The 19,687-nt window shown below is 40.4% G+C and overlaps 1 protein-coding gene and 1 pseudogene across 1 annotated transcript in view; one reads left to right on the top strand and one right to left on the bottom strand.

Annotated features, from left to right (window-relative positions):
* LOC145407018 (uncharacterized) overlaps positions 1–19,687 on the bottom strand; it is a 65,910-nt gene that overhangs the window by 10,412 nt on the left and 35,811 nt on the right. Inside the window, exons 4-10 of the mRNA XM_080278034.1 lie at positions 19,512–19,632; positions 12,396–12,633; positions 10,734–10,828; positions 7,217–7,324; positions 4,259–4,322; positions 3,494–3,640; positions 666–871 (exon numbers count right to left, since the gene is read on the bottom strand). Coding sequence (XP_080134160.1) covers positions 666–871; positions 3,494–3,640; positions 4,259–4,322; positions 7,217–7,324; positions 10,734–10,828; positions 12,396–12,633; positions 19,512–19,632 — 979 coding nt within the window. The remainder of the gene's footprint in view (positions 1–665; positions 872–3,493; positions 3,641–4,258; positions 4,323–7,216; positions 7,325–10,733; positions 10,829–12,395; positions 12,634–19,511; positions 19,633–19,687) is intronic.
* Positions 13,443–16,837, top strand: LOC145407207 (uncharacterized; annotated as a pseudogene).

Below are 19,687 nucleotides of genomic sequence, written 5' to 3'. Positions count from 1 at the left end.
TCCACTTTGCTTTGGTCATCTCACATGGTGACGAAGAAAGCCTAGCCATGCTCATCCATCTATCCTTTTGCAAGAACAGCATGCGATCACTGTTAACCCTCAGCCACCACTTCTACTACCTCTCTCTCTCTCTCTCTGGCACTCGGGCTCAACCTTCTAAGCCTTCTCCAAATTCCGACCATCTCTTATCTCTCACACGTTATAATCTCACTCCTCAACCTTTTTTACATCTTACCTCCACACGCCAACTACACCACAGCTTCATGGCTGCCGACATAAAGAAAAAACGAGGAAGCATCTTACGGATAAGACACCCCAACTTAGGTCTTTCGAGGTAACCCCGCGGCAGCCAATAACACGACTACCACCACCACCACCACTGAGTGTCTGGAGTCGTAGTCTGTCTCATCTGGAGACGTGCCTTGGGTGAACCACTTACCCAGATCCTTACCTATGCATTAGGGCAAGTGCAAGCACTCCATTTCTCTCCCCGAAATTTCTCTCCTCCAAACCGTCATCTTCCAGCCAAATTCATTGTTCACTCTGCTACTTATATTTAACACTCACATCACTGTTTACTGAGGTCATTGTCTAGAATAAATACCGATATATACAATCCAGCAGCACAAGACAAGTAATTACCTCTCTCTCTCTCTCTCTCTCACCTGTCCACTCGTAGCTATAGGTGTGGTGGGCACTGGTGGCAGCTGCGGTATTTCCTGGTCCAGAGTGAAGTTAGTTGGGAAGTACTGGAGGGCGGCGTACTGGGTGAGGTTGGCACAGGCGCCCCCTCCCTTCACCATGATCCAGTACACGTTTCCTCCTTCACCCTTAGCTTGCTCCGCGGAGAACATGGCGTCGTACCTCTCGCCTGTTGGAGGAAAGAGTTGGTAAGAGAGAGAGAGAGAGAGAGAGAGAGAGAGAGAGAGAGAGAGAGAGAGACTGGGGAGATTAGAACAAATGAAGATAGAGGAAGAGAGAGTGAGAGAACATTTTATTTTATGAGGGGCATGTTAGTGTGTATGAGTGTTACATCCTTGTGTGTGTAATTCACCGGGTCGGTCAGGATCAGTTGATGGTCGTGATTGTCAGCTTTTCCCCTCCCGGAAGGGAGCTGACAGCTCATATAGTCCGATCTAAGGGCAAGGCTGTGACCTTCACACACGCACACACCCATCCTCTTGCTCAAGGGGGACAGTAACCACCCACTTCGTCAGTGAAATTTTTCGCAGCCTGAGCGAGGCTTGAACTCCCGTCTACGAGATGGCAAGCGAGAACGTTACCACTAAGCCAGCGAGCGGTGTGTGTGTGAGTGTGTGTTTGTGTGAGAGAGAGAGGGGGGGGGGCTGGAATAGAAGGCCAGAGTAGAATATTGACCATTTGGTATGATGATGTCTAATATATTCTTGTATTCCCATTTTGGACGTTGGAGGGTATATTATTCACTTTTTTTTTTTTTTTTTTTTGTCTGTCGGTCAGTCTGTCTGGTAGCACCGTTGTGGGAAAACTATTGGACGGAATTGCACCAGATTTGGAATAGAGTGAACTCGCTTCCCCAGATTACTTTCCCCCAAGCGTCTACCAACAGCATTTCATGTCCAACTGATACAGATTTGTTTTTTTCCTTTGTGTGTGTGTGTGTGTGTGTGTGTGTGTGTGTGTGTGTGTGTGTGTGTGTGTGTGTGTGTGTGTGTGTGTGTGTGTGAAACGAGGACACCTGTAATCTGGTGTATGGGTTTTTTCTTTAATTCGTTTTTCAATCCTCTTTAATCTTTTGAAAAAAAAAGTAACAGTCGAGCGAGTGTGGTCAAAGGTCAAGGTCATGATAAAAATGAAAGGGGAGATGCTGCTGCATTGACAGAGGTATGCGTTCTCAGTTAGCTTTTGTTCTTGATGCCACCATTCTCTTCATCGTAGAATGGGCTGCTCGTAGTGAAGGAGTTATCGTTAAGAGAGCTTAACTGAATAAGAGTTTGTGGTAGTAAGATGATAAAAACTGGAAAACTCATAGCATTAAGGTTCTTTAAAAAATCTGATAATGGAAGACATGAATGAATGAACCGTAAATGGAGGAACAAGATTTTTTTCTTACGAAACAGGAATATTTGAAAAGAATTTAAATATAAGGCTGTGATCTCGTGGAACTTGGAGGCTCCTGGAACTGTACGTTTACCAAGCTGTTTCTGCATACGGCGGTGTTTTTTTGTGTTTTTTTTAGGAGGGGAGGGGTATGCAGACTGTGTTTATATTTAAAAGTTGTAATATGCTTGCGCTGCCCAAAACCCGACCTCACCTCAACTCACCTGTCATATCCTATCCCGTCCTACCTAACCCTACTCTCACCTCGCCAAACCTAACTTATCCTTTCGTATCCTATCCCATCCTACCTTTGCTAACCTTAACTCACTTTCCAAACATAGCCTGACCTACTTCACTTTATCAATAATACTCTACAAATAAGCGTCATCTTGCGTGTGTTTGTCTGCTGTTGGCCCCATTGAATTTCGACGCGCCATACATCAAAAGTTGCGGAACAACGAGCTGACGGCAATTGTGTTAATTATAAATGCTGTGGTCAGTTATGCACGAGCCACGCGTACATTTGTGTCCGATTTTTCGTCAGGCTTTGGGAACCCCCTGCAAGCCATACCAGTGGGTGGAATGAACTGAAATTTCGCATGGGTATGTCCGATAAGTCAGAGCTGGTCCATGCCAAATTTGGTTTCAGTTCGTGTCTCGGGGGCACAGTGTAAGGTCACGATTCCATGACAAGGTCAACTTAAATAGATCTGATCCGATTTAGGCTAGACGAGTTGGAAATGTTGAGGATAAAACAATGACGAAGGGATTCGCTTATTAGTATTTATGCAATCAATCATTTGGAGATACTAGGATGGATAGAGGGTAAAGAAATGGGGAGGATGGGTTCTGTCTGGATATGATATGAATCTTATGTTTTGGGTCCCAGATGTGTCCGTTACGGCCGTGAAATCCAATGTCATAACTACTCTGCATTAATTAACAGTGTTTCCAGATGGACTTGAACCTTGAGGTAGATAAATATACATCATGACTAGCATTGTGTAAACCAAACCATTCAAATCCTGTCCTAGCTTAATCTAGCCTAACACAGACTGATGTAACATGACCAACAATGTGTAAACCAGGCCTATCCTGGCCTAACTTAATCTAATGTAACTTAACAATTACCAGGAATGCATCAGCCAAACTATTTCTTTCCCATTCTAACTTAGCCTGGCCCAAACTACTGTAACTAAGCCTGACAATATGACGACCAATGTGTAAACCAAACCATTCCTGTCCAATCCAAACCTAACCTAGCCTAACCTAACATAGCCTAACTTAACATGATCAGCAGTGTGTGAACAAAACCAATCTTATCTGATCCAAACTGAACCTAGCCCAATCTAACCTTACCTTACTTCACCTAACCTAACCTGACTTCACCTAACCAAACCTTGCCTGTCCTGACCTGGGTATATAAGCAAGGTGGTGGAGTTGACGGGTGAGACAGGTGCACCATCCACTGCCAACAGGATGAGCTCATGGCTGTCCACACTGAGGGTCATGGGACAGTTACTGCTGGCGGCGCCTATCACACGAAGCCGATACCGGGTGCCTGGGAAGCAGGAGGGAGAGAAACTTAGGCGCGTTATTGTGGTAGAGTTTTTATTACCACCGTGAAAGGGTTAATTGTTATTGTGTTATTGTTATTCCCACTATGAAAGGGTTAGGTGTTATTATTACCAGTGTGACGGGATTAGGTGTTGTTTTGTTGCTGTTACCACCATGAAAAGTTCTATGGTGAAAATCTGCACAAAAGGTACATAATGACTCACACAGCTGAATATACTAGTTTGGCTTTGCCTCGAATAGAGTAATAGTTTTGTTTACAGTAATAACACTGAGGCTTCTATAACTCACCCAGCTGAATGAAATCGTCTGCCACCAATTGATGTAGGATACGGATACATACATACATACATACATACATATATATATATATATATATATATATATATATATATATATATATATATATATATATATATAGAGAGAGAGAGAGAGAGAGAGAGAGAGAGAGAGAGAGAGAGAGAGAGACAAACACACACACACAACACTAGTATATATACCCAGCTGGATGTATTATACGGATGAGGATAGTATAAAAATATAGAAGAGAGAGAGAGAGAGAGAGAGAGAGAGAGAGAGAGAGAGAGAGGAGAGATCTACTCACCATTCTGCACCATGAATCGGGCTGGGGGTATGGTAGGCTGGTACTGGTTCTTGCTGCTGTCCACCTGGGGAGATAGTGCTGGGTTATCTCTCTCTCTCTCTCTCTCTCTCTCTCTCTCTCTCTCTCTCTCAGGTTCATATAAGCTGAATTCACTACTCATTGGCCTCAGAATAATGTCGGTATCTTCTCAAATTCTAAACAGTTTGATTCTTACTTCCTTTACCTCATTACATTTTATCAACAAGTACGTCGAATACTGAACATGATCTCTATAACGTAAGCCTAATTAAAGCTAGTACACATCAGCAAATAATCGGTACAAAGAATCGTCTGGGGTGGCTGCTTTCTCATTATGGTCCGTTTAAATCGTCTGAGAAAGATCCCTTACCTCTTTCAGCTCAGTTAATGTCCAGCTGCAGTCAGATTGGAGGATAAATTTGACTAGTAACCAAGGAGACTCTTACCTCATAACTAAGACATCAACTTTCGCCCAACCATGACTAAGTACTCAAACTGTGTAAGTGGTCCAGTTCTCTCAGATGAAAATAAACGATCTATAATAATGCTACTGACCGTGTTTGCCAGGCCTCTGATTAAGTACTTTTACCCTAAGGCGGCCCAGCAGGGAGAGATCTGGTGGCATTCATTAGGGAAATTTACGAAAACTCGCTCATTTCGTTCCCCAGCTCTGAGTAAATGTTAAACAGCCCGTTCCCTTAGGCCCTACAGTCCTCCTACATACCTTTACAACTCACCGCGTCGGCACTAATACCCCTTGTCCAAATTAGGGTGCCTCATTCAGGACTGGTTCAATGGTGCTAGCGAGTGTGCATTTATGTAATATGGTGGTGGGTCTTGAAGAAAATCAGAGTAGTTTATTCTAACGAAATTAATCACACTGGGTTGGACTTCACGTCATTTCCGTCTACATATGTCATCTCTAACTATTCTCTCATGATCCAGGATGAGTAATATAGGCATTGTGTTTTCCGGGAACGCCTCTTTGAAGTCCAAACGTCAGGGAGTTTCTAAAGTAGTGTACTGTATGTGCATGACGTCGACTGAAGTATGATCTTGAGGTCGACTGAAGTATGTGCATGATTTCCACTGAAGTATGTGCATGAAGTCGACTGAAGTATGTGCATGATTTCCACTGAAGTATGTGCATGATTTCCACTGAAGTATGTGCATGAAGTCGACTGAAGTATGTGCATGACGTCCACTGAAGTATGTGTATGACGTCCACTGAAGTATGTGTATGACGTCCACTGAAGAATCTGCATGACGTCAACTGGAGTATATGCATGATGTCAATTGAAGTATTTAGGTATACTGTAGAGTACAACTGAACCCGTTGACTAATAACAGATTAACTGACTTTCCTCTCGGGTCTACGAATAGCAAACTAACCTTTATAAAACAGTGGCCTGTTATTCCCTATAGTTTGTAATACAGGCCCTGTAAAATACTGTTCTTACAATACCATCCTTATACTACTGTCCTTACTATGCTTTAATTATATAAAGTGTATATTAACTTTGCACTCCATATATTACTTGTATAGAATATTACCCTTTCACTTCCTATATTGCTCCTTATAATACTGCCTTTTCACTCCTTAGACTTCTCATGATATTGCTATTTTAAGCCCTGTGTTTCCTTTATATATGTACTACTCATATAAAATACTGTATACTACTTTCCACATAATACTGCCCTTATAGTGTGCAGATATTACCTCTAAACTGTTTTTATAATTCTGCCCTTATATCACTGCCCTTATAATCATGCTCTTATAACGCTGTCCTTATAATACTGCCCTTATAATTTTGCCCATATAATAATGTGATATTTTCAGTCTTTACTATCTTTATATTACTGCTCTTATATATACTGTATTCTTCCCTCCCACTCTCTGTACTCGTTTCGTTCGTTTCGTTTTCGTTTCGTTTTTAAAGGCTCCAACATGCTTGCATGTGTCGGCCTTGGTCACCTAATGGCGGCTCTCCACGCTGCACGATCCATTGCAGCCTCCCTGTTCAGTCCCTTAACCCTAAGGTCACACTTAATGACCTCGTCCCATGTCTTTCTCGGTCTACCCCTCATAACCCCACCCCCAATATTAACACTTCTCACCTTCCTCACCCAATTATCATCCCCCATCCTCTCCACATGTCCAAACCACCTCAATCTACCTCTCCTCATCACAACACCAATACACTCCAGTCCCATCCTACCTCTCAACTCTTCCATTGTAAACCCAGCCCCTCCAGACCTTGGACGCAGGGACGCACTGCACATCCACCTAATCATTGTCATTTCTGTACGTCTGAGCCGGCGAATGTCTTCCTCCTTCACTGCCCAGGTCTCACTGCCATACAGCATTACACTCCTAACACATGCTGCATACAAAGACCCCTTAGCACGTAGGGAGAGCCCTCTCAATGTCAGGAGAGGCAAGAGCTCCCTGAACTTCTTCCAACCACTTCTCACCCTAGCCACAGAGCTAGCTCCAGCCCCACCTCCAGCACTGCCAGTACCTCCAGTACTGCCCTTATAAAATACTATTCTTGCACTCCCTATACTGCCTTCATAATTTATTCGAGTAAAATGCTCCTTATACTTTCTTTTGTAAAATCTGCCTCTCTCTCTATTGCCAGAGGCTTTAATCCAGTTAGGGATGGCCTCCAAAAAATCGCCTGCATGTCGCACTGTCGTCCACTTTTGCCTGCCCTTCCTCCATCTCAGATCGCCCTTCCTGTCATATATCTCTCCACTCCATCCCTCCATCTCATCCTAGGTCTCCTCCTATCCCCCCCTTCCCGTTCTGCCCATATACCATGCTGATGTTTCATTCCCTCTCCACTCCCCACTTCCACCCTCCTTCCCCTCCATCTTTTTCACCTTCTTCCCTTCACCCTTCTCCCCAACCCTGCAAAACTTCCCCCCATGTCTAACCTTCGCCCCCTTTCCGTTGATGAGTAGAGATGCCGGTGTCTGCAGTTTGCCGGAGGTCTGCTGGTTAGCGTATAAGGCGTCTTGGCTCTTGTGGTACCAGTCACTCAGCTGTGAAGGAAAGGAGAATTAGTACACCAGCGCGCGAAGTGCGAGGGGGTAATGTGTTTGTCTCGGTTTGTCGTCTGTCTGTTGTTGTTCCGTCTATCTATATGATTATCTATCGTATTTACCTGTTTGTCTTTCTGTCTGTTTAGCTGTCAGTCGATCTGTCTGTCCATCTGTCCATTCATGTCTGTATATCTGTACATCTATATGTCTATTATATTGACGGGCGTTCCTGTTGGATCATCTTGTGCTAAAGGTCGAACCGCATTGTTTTCTGTTCTTTAGGGCAGCGTGCCACCGAAAGAGAGAAGGCACTGTCTCGGCAGATCAGAGAGCAGGACATTAAACAATATGAAATATATTAAGATCCACAGTACAATGTAAGAAGCCTCAAAGAATACAAACTTGATTCCTTAATGACTGAATAAGAAGACATTAGATTGGATATTGTAGGTTTGAGTGAGATCAACAAAAAGGAAGAAAAATTAATTAAACTCCAAGACAGCAACCACCGATTTTGCTAGAGGAATGCAAACTAAAGAAGTTAGTGGTGTGGGATTTCTAATTAACATAAATCTTACAGAGAACATTGTTAAATTCAGCAGTGTATCTGACGGAGTAGCATAGATTGTAATTAGACTGTGCAAAAGATACTTCCTGAAAGTCATACAAGTATATCCACCGACTTCTCAAAGCTCAGATGAAGAAATAGAAACATTCTGTGACGACGTCTCCCAGATTATGGAAGAAGAAAAGACCAGATATACCATACTCATGGGAGACTTCAGTGCAAAAGTGGGCAAATCGAGAAGTGGAGAAGCGTGTATGGGAAAATTTGGAGTGGAAGAAAGGAATGACAGTGGTGAAATGGTGGTAAATTTTGCTGATATGAGAATAATGAATACATTTTTTTACAAAAGAACAGGGAGAATATGGACCTGGAGAAGTCCAAATGGAGAAACAAAGAATGAAATTTACTTCATTATAGCAGACAAGAATAACACGATCATAAATGCCACAGTTGTCAACAACTTAAACATTAAGAAATGACCACAGAATGGTGGTCGCACAGCCACATTCAGTTTCAGCGGTGAAAGAAAGATGATTAAAAATAAAAATATTTGCCCAACAGAATTAAGTGAAAACAAAGCAGCCATTCAGATATAACAAACAGATTTGAGGGTCTTAGTTATGATGAGCGTGACATTGATGAATTGAATGATAGTCGAACAAATAAAGAATAGTGGAGGCAGTAGGGAAAGCTAATACAACCAAATCCAACAAGTATTCAAAAAAGACCCTCAAGCTCATGAAAAGAAGAAAGGAGATGCAAGTAAAAACAAAGAATGATGAAATAGAAAGAGAGGATTTAAGTAATTTTAACAACGGGAGACAAAGAGAACAAAAATGAAAGAGAAAGATGGCTCAGACTAAAGAAACTATTAAAAAAGGAAACAGTCTGAAACAGGTCCGAAGTAAAATGACACTAGGAAAGCAACATATTATGTCACTGAAAGACAAAACGGTAAAGTCATTAAATGCAGAGATAGGATGTTGAAGAGAGTTGAGGAATTTTATAAAGAACTCTATGCATCAAAGACAACAGTACCAATAGCTAACTTTTCAGGTGACACAAGTGAAATACCAAAGGTAACACAAGGAAACTTTCCTCTTAAAAGTATGAAAAGAGAGAAAGCCTCAGAAGATGGAATAGTAGCAGATTCACTGTCGCATGCGGGAGTGAAAGTACAAAACAGGCTCCCCACTTATTGACTCAGTGTACTTGTATAAAGAAGAAAATTTCCAAAACATGGTGTAATGCAATAGTTATTTTGCTTTACAGGAAAGGTGACTCAAAATATCTTAGTAACTATCTACCCATTAGCTTATTACCAGCTATTTACAAACTCCTTACGAAAGTATTTACGAACAGAATAACAATAATTTGGAAGAAAACCAAATTCGCGAGCAGGCAAGATTCCGAAACAGGTAATCGACCACTGAGCAACTACACATAATGAATCAGCTAACCGAGAAAACTACAGAATATAATAAACCATTGTGCTTAAGTAGGACTGATTATGAAAAGGTTTTCCATTCAGTGGTGCAAATAGCAATTATAAATTCATTGAGGGAACAATGAGTAAATAAGAACATTGTAGAACTGTTCGAAAACATAAATAATGAAGGAACTGCTACAGTTAAATTACACAAAGACTCTGAAAAAATTGAGATTGAGAAGGGCTGATGTCAGGGTAATACATTTTAACCAAAATTATTTACAGCTTGCCTAGAAAGTATTTTCAGAAAGCTAGACTGAGAAAATGTAGGAGTAACATAGACGGTGATAACCTAAACCATTTAAGATTTGCAGATGACATTGTCCTAATCTCAGAAACAGCAGAGACTTTGCAAGATATGGTAAATGACCTAAACAGAGAAAGTCTCAACGTAGGTCTAAAGATGAACTGTAATAAAACTAATGCATATCCCAAATACACCAAAGAACATCATCCGAATAAGCGAAGAAATTCTTGAAGGAGTCGCGGAGTACAGTGACTTGGGACAAATACTAAAACTACCGAAAGATCATGATAGCGAAATAAAAAGATGATTTACAATTGGATGGAAAGCTTTCGGTAAACACAGAGACATCGTGAAAAGTAGCCTGCCAATATGTATGAAACGAAAGGTATATAATGAGAGCATAATCCCAGCTATGACGTACGGTTGTGAGACCTGGAAACTGATAAAATCGGTGGAAAATCAACTAATCATCCTCAAAGAGCAATGGATAGATAAGTGTTGGGAATATCCTTGAGAGACAGGAAAATATCAACTTGGGTGAGGGAGTAAACTAAAACCAAAGACATTACAGAAGTTATAAAAGGACAGAAATGGAGGTGGGCAGGTCATGTATCAAGAATAAGGGATAATGGATGGAGCAAGGGGCTGACTGATTGGACTACATGAAACTGTAAGCGTAGTAGAAAAAGGCCAGACAGGAGGTGGAGGGATGGGATAGAGAAGTTTGCAGGCAAAACGTGGCAGAGATTGGCTCAGTCAAGGAATACGTGGAAAAGGTTGGGGGAGGTCTTTGTTCAGCAGTGGACTTGCAATGGCTAATGGAAATGAGGATTACATATCTACCTGTCCATCTATTTACCTGTCTGTCTATACAATAGGCAGGTAGATGGATAGATAGATAGCTGTAGATATAGATATACAGTACATAGCTGTAGATATATCTGTATAGTACAAACAGTACATGGATCGTATTGTTAGATCCATCCATATACATCCATTTATCCATCTCATTCTCTTTAATATCCTAACTATAGTCTACCCATAACAACGAAAACGATCATCACGAGTTACTCTTTAGAGTAGAAGGGTAACTCTCCTAACTCACCACCATGACATGCTCGGCCATGAACTGATTGGGGTCTTTCTGTAGAGTTTGGTGCACTATAAGGGGGCCGTAGAGTCCGTCACCTCGCTGCACACCTGGGTAGAGTTAAGGAGAGTCAGTGCTGGGCAAAGAAAGTAAGAATTAAGAGTGAGTTTGTGAGAGTGGGCAGGAGTTAGTGAGGATTGGGAGAGTAAGTGAATGTGAGATTAAGAAGTGTGTGTGTGTGTGTGTGTGTGTGTGTGTGTGTGTGTGTGTGTGAGGGAGACTTTGTGGGTGTGCTAGAGTGTGTGGGTGGGGGAATAGTGTATGGGTGTGGGGGAGTGGGTGTGGGTGTAAGTGTAGCTTTGGAGTCGAGTTAAGATAAGGGTAGCATTGGTGGCGAACTATGATTTTATGATGTTCCCTAATTCTATTGTAATCCCTTCAGAAGGAGGATGTAATTTTATTCTTGCTACTACCAGACATGTATATTCATCTTAAGAATGAGGAGTTAATGAACGTGTAAATGACACCTCCACTTGAAAATGTCTCTTCTGTGCCTCTGATATTTGCCCAATCTCCAGTCCTGTGGCTAAATTCAGGTCTGTGAGTTGGATTTGATGCTGTATCCGTCCTAGCCCTTCCTTTCTTGCTAAACTTACCCGTTCAGACTCTCATAGCCTTGTGCCCTGTCTCCCTGTTACATATCATCATTATGCTATTTGTCATTCACAACTTTCATAGATTTTAAAAAATTCTGCAACTAACTGCTGATGTTTAATTGTTTAGTCTGCAACAAATGTATCAACTGCAAACAAAAACTAGCTGAATTCCCTCTCCTTCCTCCCAGTACTCCGTGCTCTCTTCTGCCGTAATACATTTTTCACTATATTCGGGTTAACACAAAATGATATTACTCGACACTGAACAGACATGCAATAGTGAAGGAGTAAATGAAGGCTATATCAACCTCTCTTTCGAAAAATCTCTCCAAGTCTAAACACAACTGCCTGCTGTTAGCAATAAGTGATATAGAATGCATCATCAGGGTGAAGTGGAAAATTTGCCCTTTTTCTCAGCGCCATTTTCTTTACTGGTACCTTCCTCACCAGCCCATCCATGGACAGACTGAACACCCATGGGACATAATACATCCCTGACACAATCCCACCTTTAACCTCAAGCCATTTGCCCTCGTACCTTCCTAGAGGCCACATACCCTTATCCTTTGGTAAAAACTTCACTGCTCTAAAAAGCTTCCTTCCCACCCCACATGTTTGCAATACTCGCAGCAACGCGTCTTGCTTAACTCTCTTCATGAGTTTTCAGGTTCATGGGAGCTACATACAAATTCATTCCTTTCTCTCACTATTTTTTCTAACACACATGTCCCAAACCAAAAGCCTGACCCACACACATCCTACCACACCTAAAATTTCCCTGTTCTTGCCTAATATGACCTATCGTACATTGCACTACTCTTTAAATCACCGCTCTTCCGAACACCTAAAGTGTTCAACAAACTTACTGTATACCACTTCTATTCGATCATTTCCTTTTTTCACTCCTGCCTTCATACATTGACACAACATGCATTTTTCCACCGGTATATGGATGCATGTGTGCATAATTTGGCTGTCTGTATCTATTTCATCAGTCCAAACACCCAGGTATCGATCTCACCTGTCTGTGCCCTCCAGAAATGCGTGCCGGGATTGGTGGCATAAAATGAGTAGCGAAGCCCTGAGCCCGGCGGTATGGGGCACTGGGACACGCCTGTAGTGCCGTCCATGTAGGGGGTGCCACGGCTGCCAGGGTAGGCCTCCGTCGGCGCCAGGGTCAGTCCGTGCCAGTGGAAGGACACGGCCATAGATGGATGGTTGTTCATGACATCCACTATCACTTTGTCACCCGCACACACCTGGGGATGGATGGTTCGTTAAAGTGGAAGGAACTTGGATGAGATTAGTGTGAGATGAAGGGATGAATTGGATGACTGGTTGATGAGAGAAAGAGACTGGCCAGATTGGAATGGACGACGTAGTTGACGGGATAGTCAGAGTGGGATGATAAGGGAAGAGAGTGTTATCAGTGGTTCAGTAAAATAGATGGTTGAGTGGATGGTTAAACTGGGATGAAGTGGGTGATAACTGATATGGGTGGAAGAGAATGATTATTGTAGTCAGAGTAAACTGAATCGTTGGAAGAATGGATGATGAAGCTTGGATCGACTATAAATTACTTGATCAAAGAAACAGCAAAAGGGATGTACTGGAAAGAGAGTGTTACGCGTGGCTGGAGACTTTTGGAGTGTTGGATGGATGGTTAGACTGATGTAAATTAGGAAGAGAAAATTAAGGGTAACTTGGGATGTAGAATGGGTGGATGATTACTGTGTGTGAACTGGAAGAGAATGGTATATATGGACGGAGGGAATGAGATGGTTGAATGGTCAGAATATGGTGGATATAATGGAGAATATGGTTAGTTGGGGGAAGATGACTGACTGGATGCATAGTTTTAGTTGGATGGACTTGAAGTGGTTAAGTAAAGACACAACTAGAGAGATATACTGAGAAACGAATGTTGGGGAAGGTTAGGGAAATTGGTGGGTTGGATAGACAGAGATGGATTTAGTAGAAACATATGGATAAGGTGAGTGGATGAGTAATGACTGTGATGTGAGTTGGTGGAGATTGGTATGGGTGGAGTGACTGGCGAATAGTCAGAATGGGATACATTCGGAGTGAATTGTGTGAGTGACTGAAGAAATTATATGGTTGGATAGATGATTAGACTGGTGTTCACTGAGTGCAGATACAGCAAAGACGATGGAACTGAGATGAAAGTGCAAGGATTGGTTAAGAAAATTGATGGTTGGTTGGAGAGTTAAGCTGTGTAGTGTAGCATGTAGATAAGAAAAAATGTAATTCGTGAAAGACGTGGAGTAAGGAAATCCGGGGACAAGAGACCTAAACAGTGTGTTTAGATGGTATATTCATATGTAGGCAATGACTAATGAAAAGGTGGTGAAAGGGGTATTCTTGAGTTTGAAAAATGGAGAAGGTGTGGTGGTCCAAGAAGAAGATGGATCGATATGGTATATGTGTGAAAAAGATAAATATGGACTCTATGGAAGCTGACAGTGCAAGGAGAATGACAAGGGACTGAGCTGGCTGGATGAGTCTTGTACAGAGGAGTGCATGACGAGGCTTTGCCGCTCCTTTTTAACTTGACAGTCATCAGATTGACGCTGTATCCGTCTGCTAGATAATTATGGACCGGGAAAGATTCTGAGGGCTTGAATGAGTAGGTGTGTTGCCTATTTCGCTGGGTATCCTGATGATTAGTTCTCTCGTTATTATATTTTATATATATATATATATATATATATATATATATATATATATATATATATATATATATATATAATGACATAGTCTGCACATCATATCTTATAATATTGATGTCATTTGCATCAGTAAGCCGAATTAGAATGCCTAGAATAATGCCTATCTTTCCGGAGGGCCAACGAAGGCAGACAGTCTGTTTTGCTAAGTCCTAATCTTCCCTTAGAGTACGATCGGCAGTAAAGTAAATTGGTAAGGCAGAGGTGCTGAGTAACTTCTTAAGCCGACAAGAATGCGGTGCCTGACACAGCAGTTAGTCCTTTCAGCCACAGAACGTATACTCTCGTTTTGTTTTATCACCAGACGATTACATTCAGCCGAGTAATAAGAAGTGCAAGTTAAAGATCAATCTAATCTCTCCAACTGGAAAAGCCATCTGTAAACTTAAGGGAAAAAAAATCATTCACCGGTGTTCGGAAGCAGTAAAAGAGACGTCATGTGATAGAATGAATGAACCCCGCCACTCGCTCCATCATCCGCATTACTCCTTATTCTTATCTCATTCACTCCTGACCCACCTATTCAGCCCGTTGAGAAGAACTAATTTATGGTGGTGGAAGCCGAACTAAACATGACTAAAACTGAAACTGGCTGAGTAAAAAATGCCTAAAACAGAAACCTGATAAGTAAAAAGTGGCTTAAACTGAGACTTGATAAGCAAAAAGTGGCTTAAACCGAATTTTGATAAGAAAAAAAAAGAAGCTACACCAGATGCTGTTGGCATAACGTTCTCCCTACGTGTCGAGTGGGGTTGGTGGAGGATTAGTGCCCCTCCCTGGAAAACAATTAACTCTGAGCCCTTGGCCACCCCGTTTGGGATACATGGCGTCTGGCAATGAATGAAAATGAATGAAAAAAAAAAGGAGTACAACAGAAATTGGCCAAGTAAAAAGTAGTAAAGCAGAAACTGGATAATATAAAAGGCTAAAACAGAAATTGCATAAGTATAAAAATGCTGAAACGAAACAGGACAGGTACAGAAAAGAGTACACAGAAATAGGATAGGTAAAAAAAAAAGCTCAAACACAAGTTGGGTAAGTTAAATAATGACTAAAGCAGAAATGGTAATAAAAGAAATGACTGACAGAAGCTGGATTAGCAGAAAAAAAATGGCCAAAGCAGAAACTGGATCACTAAAAAAAAAAAAAAAAACTAAAACAGATACCGAGTGAGTATAAAAAAAAAAAGCTGGAGCAGAAATTGAATAAAGAAAAAAAAAGATAAGACAGATTTTGGATCAGTAAAAAAAATCCTAAAAAAGAAATTCGATAAATAAAAAATTGCTTATGCGGATATTAGAACAGTATAAAAACTGCTAAACCAGAAACGGGATAGGTAAAACAATGGTGCAAGCAGCAATTCAATGAGTAAAAAAAAAAAGCTAACACAGAAATTGGAGAAGTAAATAAAAAATGGCTAAAACAGACATTGGATAAGTAAAAATAAAGGATAAACAAATCAGATAAAAAAAAAATAAATAAATTGGACTAGTAAATCAAGGATAAGCAGAAATTGGATGCTAAAAATGTTTATACAAAAATTGGATAAATACAAAAAAGCTTAAGCAGAAATAGGTAAGTAGAAATAGGGCTAAAACAGAACTTGGCTTAGTATTTTTTTATTTGTTAAGTAATATAGGTTAAAACAGAAAATGGATAAGTAAATAAATTAGGCTGAAACTGAAATTGGGTAAGTAAACGCTAAAAAAGAAACTGGATATGTAAAAACTTATTAATGTAATAATCATGCAGAACAATTTTTAGTAGATCAGAGAAAAAAAATCCACAGTAATTTATCTGTACAATGTTCAAATCTCCAAGCTTCAGTTTCGAGTCTCCTCTAAAATACTTAAAACACACACACACACACACACACACACACACACACACACACACACACACACAGCCTTCTTATCAATATCCTACAGGTACAGCAGACACTGGTTACTACCGGGAGAAAAGTTCGCCAGATAGTCCACCTCTTCTACGTTTCACTTTTCCCTGCTGGCAAACTAAGCTAAGAGAGGCTTAGTTCGCGTCTCTGCCCTTAGATATGCTTTTGGATACGATACGTTATGGAGGAAAGTGATGGACATCCCACAATTGTGAAGCAGACGCAGTGGAAGAGCAGATGAATTTTTAACCCTGTATATCAGCGCTGTGTGAAAGTCATAGAATAAAAACCAATCTTGAAATACGGTTGTGTGAAAGTCATAGAATAAAAACCAATCTTGAAATACGGTTGTGTGAAAGTCATAGAATAAAAACAAATCTTGAAATACGGTTGTGTGAAAGTCATAGAATAAAAACAAATCTTGAAATACGGTTGTGTGAAAGTCATAGAATAAAAACAGATCTTGAAATTCGGTTGTGTGAAAGTCATAGAATAAAAACAGATCTTGAAATACGGTTGTGTGAAAGTCATAGAATAAAAACAAATCTTGAAATACGGTTGTGTGGAAGTCATAGAATAAAAACAAATCTTGAAATACGGTTGTGTGAAAGTCATAGAATAAAAACAGATCTTGAAATACGGTTGTGTGAAAGTCATAGAATAAAAACAAATCTTGAAATTCGGTTGTGTGAAAGTCATAGACTATAAATAAATCTTGAAATACGGTTGTGTGAAAGTCATAGAATAAAAACAGATCTTGAAATACGGTTGTGTGAAAGTCATAGACTAAAAATAAATCTTGAAATTGGATTGTATAAGTAGCAGAAGAGTATAAAATCATATGTAAAAAGAGTCATATGGACCATTTAATTTTATGGCGTAAGAAAATATAATACTGCGATTCAAGGAATGGAAACAACATTTGAATAGAACTCTTTAACCTTAACTTTGCCCAGATTTTCGTCCTTTTGCCGCTTACATCACGTAGCTCAGTGACAGAAAAATGCAATGCTGTCGCTCTGTATACTTTTCATAACATTTCTGCGCGACTGGCATCATAATCCAGTGTTAATCTATTGCTACAAGTTGGCATACAGTATGGAGAGACGGAAATTTTAGACCAAATTTGAATAAAAAGGGTATAGTATACTATTTTCAGCTTGATTGTTAGAGCTTGTTGCATGGCAGCCTAAGCTGAATAAAATTATCTGTGAATAGCACGATTAAAGCGAAAATAAACCATTGTACTGAGGGTCCGGATGGTGAAAATAATAATTTAAAAAATATGAAGGGAAGTTCATTAATTTCTGAATTAATTATGACAGCTTATATGGAGTTATTACACGAAGACTTAAAGGAAAACGCTTTGAAGAAAATATAATTACGTGTATATTCTTAGTGAGATGAAACATGGTTAATGGGAGACAGTTGTTTAAGCTTACGGAAAAAATGATAAAGATTTTTACCTTAGAAATTGCCAGGTATTTATAGTTAAGGATAAAAGGTATTCATAATAAAGGATAAAATTTGAGGATGTCACATGAGTTTTATACGTGTAAATGATCATGACAAAAGATGATAAATAAGATCTTTGAATAAATCAAAAAGTATTCGAAGGTTGCATAATATTGATGTAAATTAATCGTAAATCTTTTGTGACAGTTGCATGTTCATGAAATAAACGAATATGATTATTATTGCCTCTTGTTAGTGTAAAATAATCGCCAATAAATGATGGTATATATTTTGAGTTAATTTGAGCTAAATTTTCGTCATTTTGTAGTTTATTTCGCGTTGCTCAATGGCAGAAAAAGGTTATTGCTCTATATCATCTCTATAGCACCTCTACGCGACTAACATCAAATTCTGTTGTTAATCTCTTGTTACAGCTGAGCAATGAGAGAAATGGAGAAATGGAGTTCCCCCTAGCTAAGCCCTGTATTGGACTATATAGCCCCGCTAGGGTTACAGGAGCGAGCTACCACTCCCGGCACGGCAGCCCGGGCGAGGCTCGAACTCGCAATCCCCCGATTACGAGTCCGGCGCGCTACCACTGTGCTACCGCGCCCCCCGGGCAATGAGAGAGAGAGAGAGAGAGAGAGAACGCAAATTTTCGGCCAGGGTAGGGTAAAATAGGTATAAATACCTGATTAATCTATTCTATAAGACTGACAGAGGTTCCGAAATGCCTTTATGCATTTCTCGGTCTTCAGTGATTCACGGATAACAGAAAAAACATAATACACTGTACTGCGATAGCCAGATAAGAATACTAGAGCTGTTGCGAGCATGAGGGGACGGGCAAACGCAAATAAACTTGATAAAAAAGGGATCTGCAGCTGAATAACGAATCTGAAAATGCTCTTACTGACGGCGACTCTCATCTTTTTGCATCCTTCCCAGCAAAACATCCCGGCAGTTCGCATGTTCCTCATATACTCCATAGCGTGAACCCTATTTTACTCCTTGTAGCTTATTTCACGAAGCTTGGTGGCATGAAGAGACAATGCTACGGCGCTACAGCCTTTCCCCAGCACCTCTTCGTGACTATCATCATAATAATGGCGCTAATCTATTGTCACACCTCGAGTTTTAAGATGGAGAGAGATCGGTTTTAGGCCAAGTTAGAGTAAAAAGAGTATAGGTATGGCAATTGATAGAGACAGATGTAGAGGGTTACTTGATCTCTGAGGAAGGTGTGATAGAAAGCCCCCTGAACTCGTATTATTGTCTGCTGTGCGTGAGAGGGTTAAGGAGGCTCCCTAATACCTCATCCTTGGCGATTTATTTTTTGGATACAGTAGTTAGTATCCTTTTGTAGGTTATTTATGCAGAGTAAGGTGATATTGGAAGGATTTATGTACAGTAATACAGAAGAGGACAATTAAGTGTAATAAAACAAAATAATTCGCTTAGGTAAAGGTGTCAGGAAACTTCCTTAACCGATGAAAATACGGACCAAAAGCTTGTATTACTGTATCTTCGGTTAAGGAAGCTCTTTAACACCTTTTCCTCAGCGATTTATATTTGGATATGGCTGGTAAATATCTTTTTTTGTACATTATGTATGAAGAGTATGGCGATATTGGAAGGATTTTTTTTTTTTTAAATCAGAAGAGGACAGTAAGACGTAATAAGCAAATCAAATCGCTTAGAAAATGGTGTTAGGGAGTTCGTAACCAACAGGAGTACGTGGATTTTATAGTTCTTTTACACTAAATTAGCCAAAAATTTTGTGCTGAGGCTCTATATCCTTTCCACTTCTTCGTGACTAGCACAGTGTTCTAGTGTTGATGTGGTGTTATAACTTGAGAACTGGAGAAGGGAAAGTGGCAGTGTTAGGCCATGTTAAAATAAAAAGTAAAGTACCGTAAAAGTAAAAGGCGAAGTAAAGTACAAAGTAAGGTTAAAGTAAACTAAACTAAACTGTAAAGTGAAAAGTAAAGTAAAAAAGGTAAAGTTAAAATAAGGAAACGTAGTGTAAGGTGGCACGTACTTGAATGGCGGGTCCTGGGATGCCCTTATTTACAGTGACAATCATGCGTCTTGTGCCGTCTGCAGTAACACACTCAGGCAGGTCACAGTGGCTCTTGTTGGTAGGACACTGGTAGCAGGCTCTGTGTGGAAGGTGGCAGTTTTGGTGGGTTTACAGTGCTCACTTTTAACTTTTTA

Source organism: Coenobita brevimanus, chromosome 72, assembly GCF_032717465.1.
Source record: "Coenobita brevimanus isolate Jiangsu-jjx chromosome 72, ASM3271746v2, whole genome shotgun sequence".
NCBI classification, from domain to species: Eukaryota; Metazoa; Arthropoda; class Malacostraca; order Decapoda; family Coenobitidae; genus Coenobita; species Coenobita brevimanus.
The sequence above is the reverse complement of the archived record's forward strand: the minus strand, read 5'-3'. Positions and strand labels throughout refer to the sequence as shown.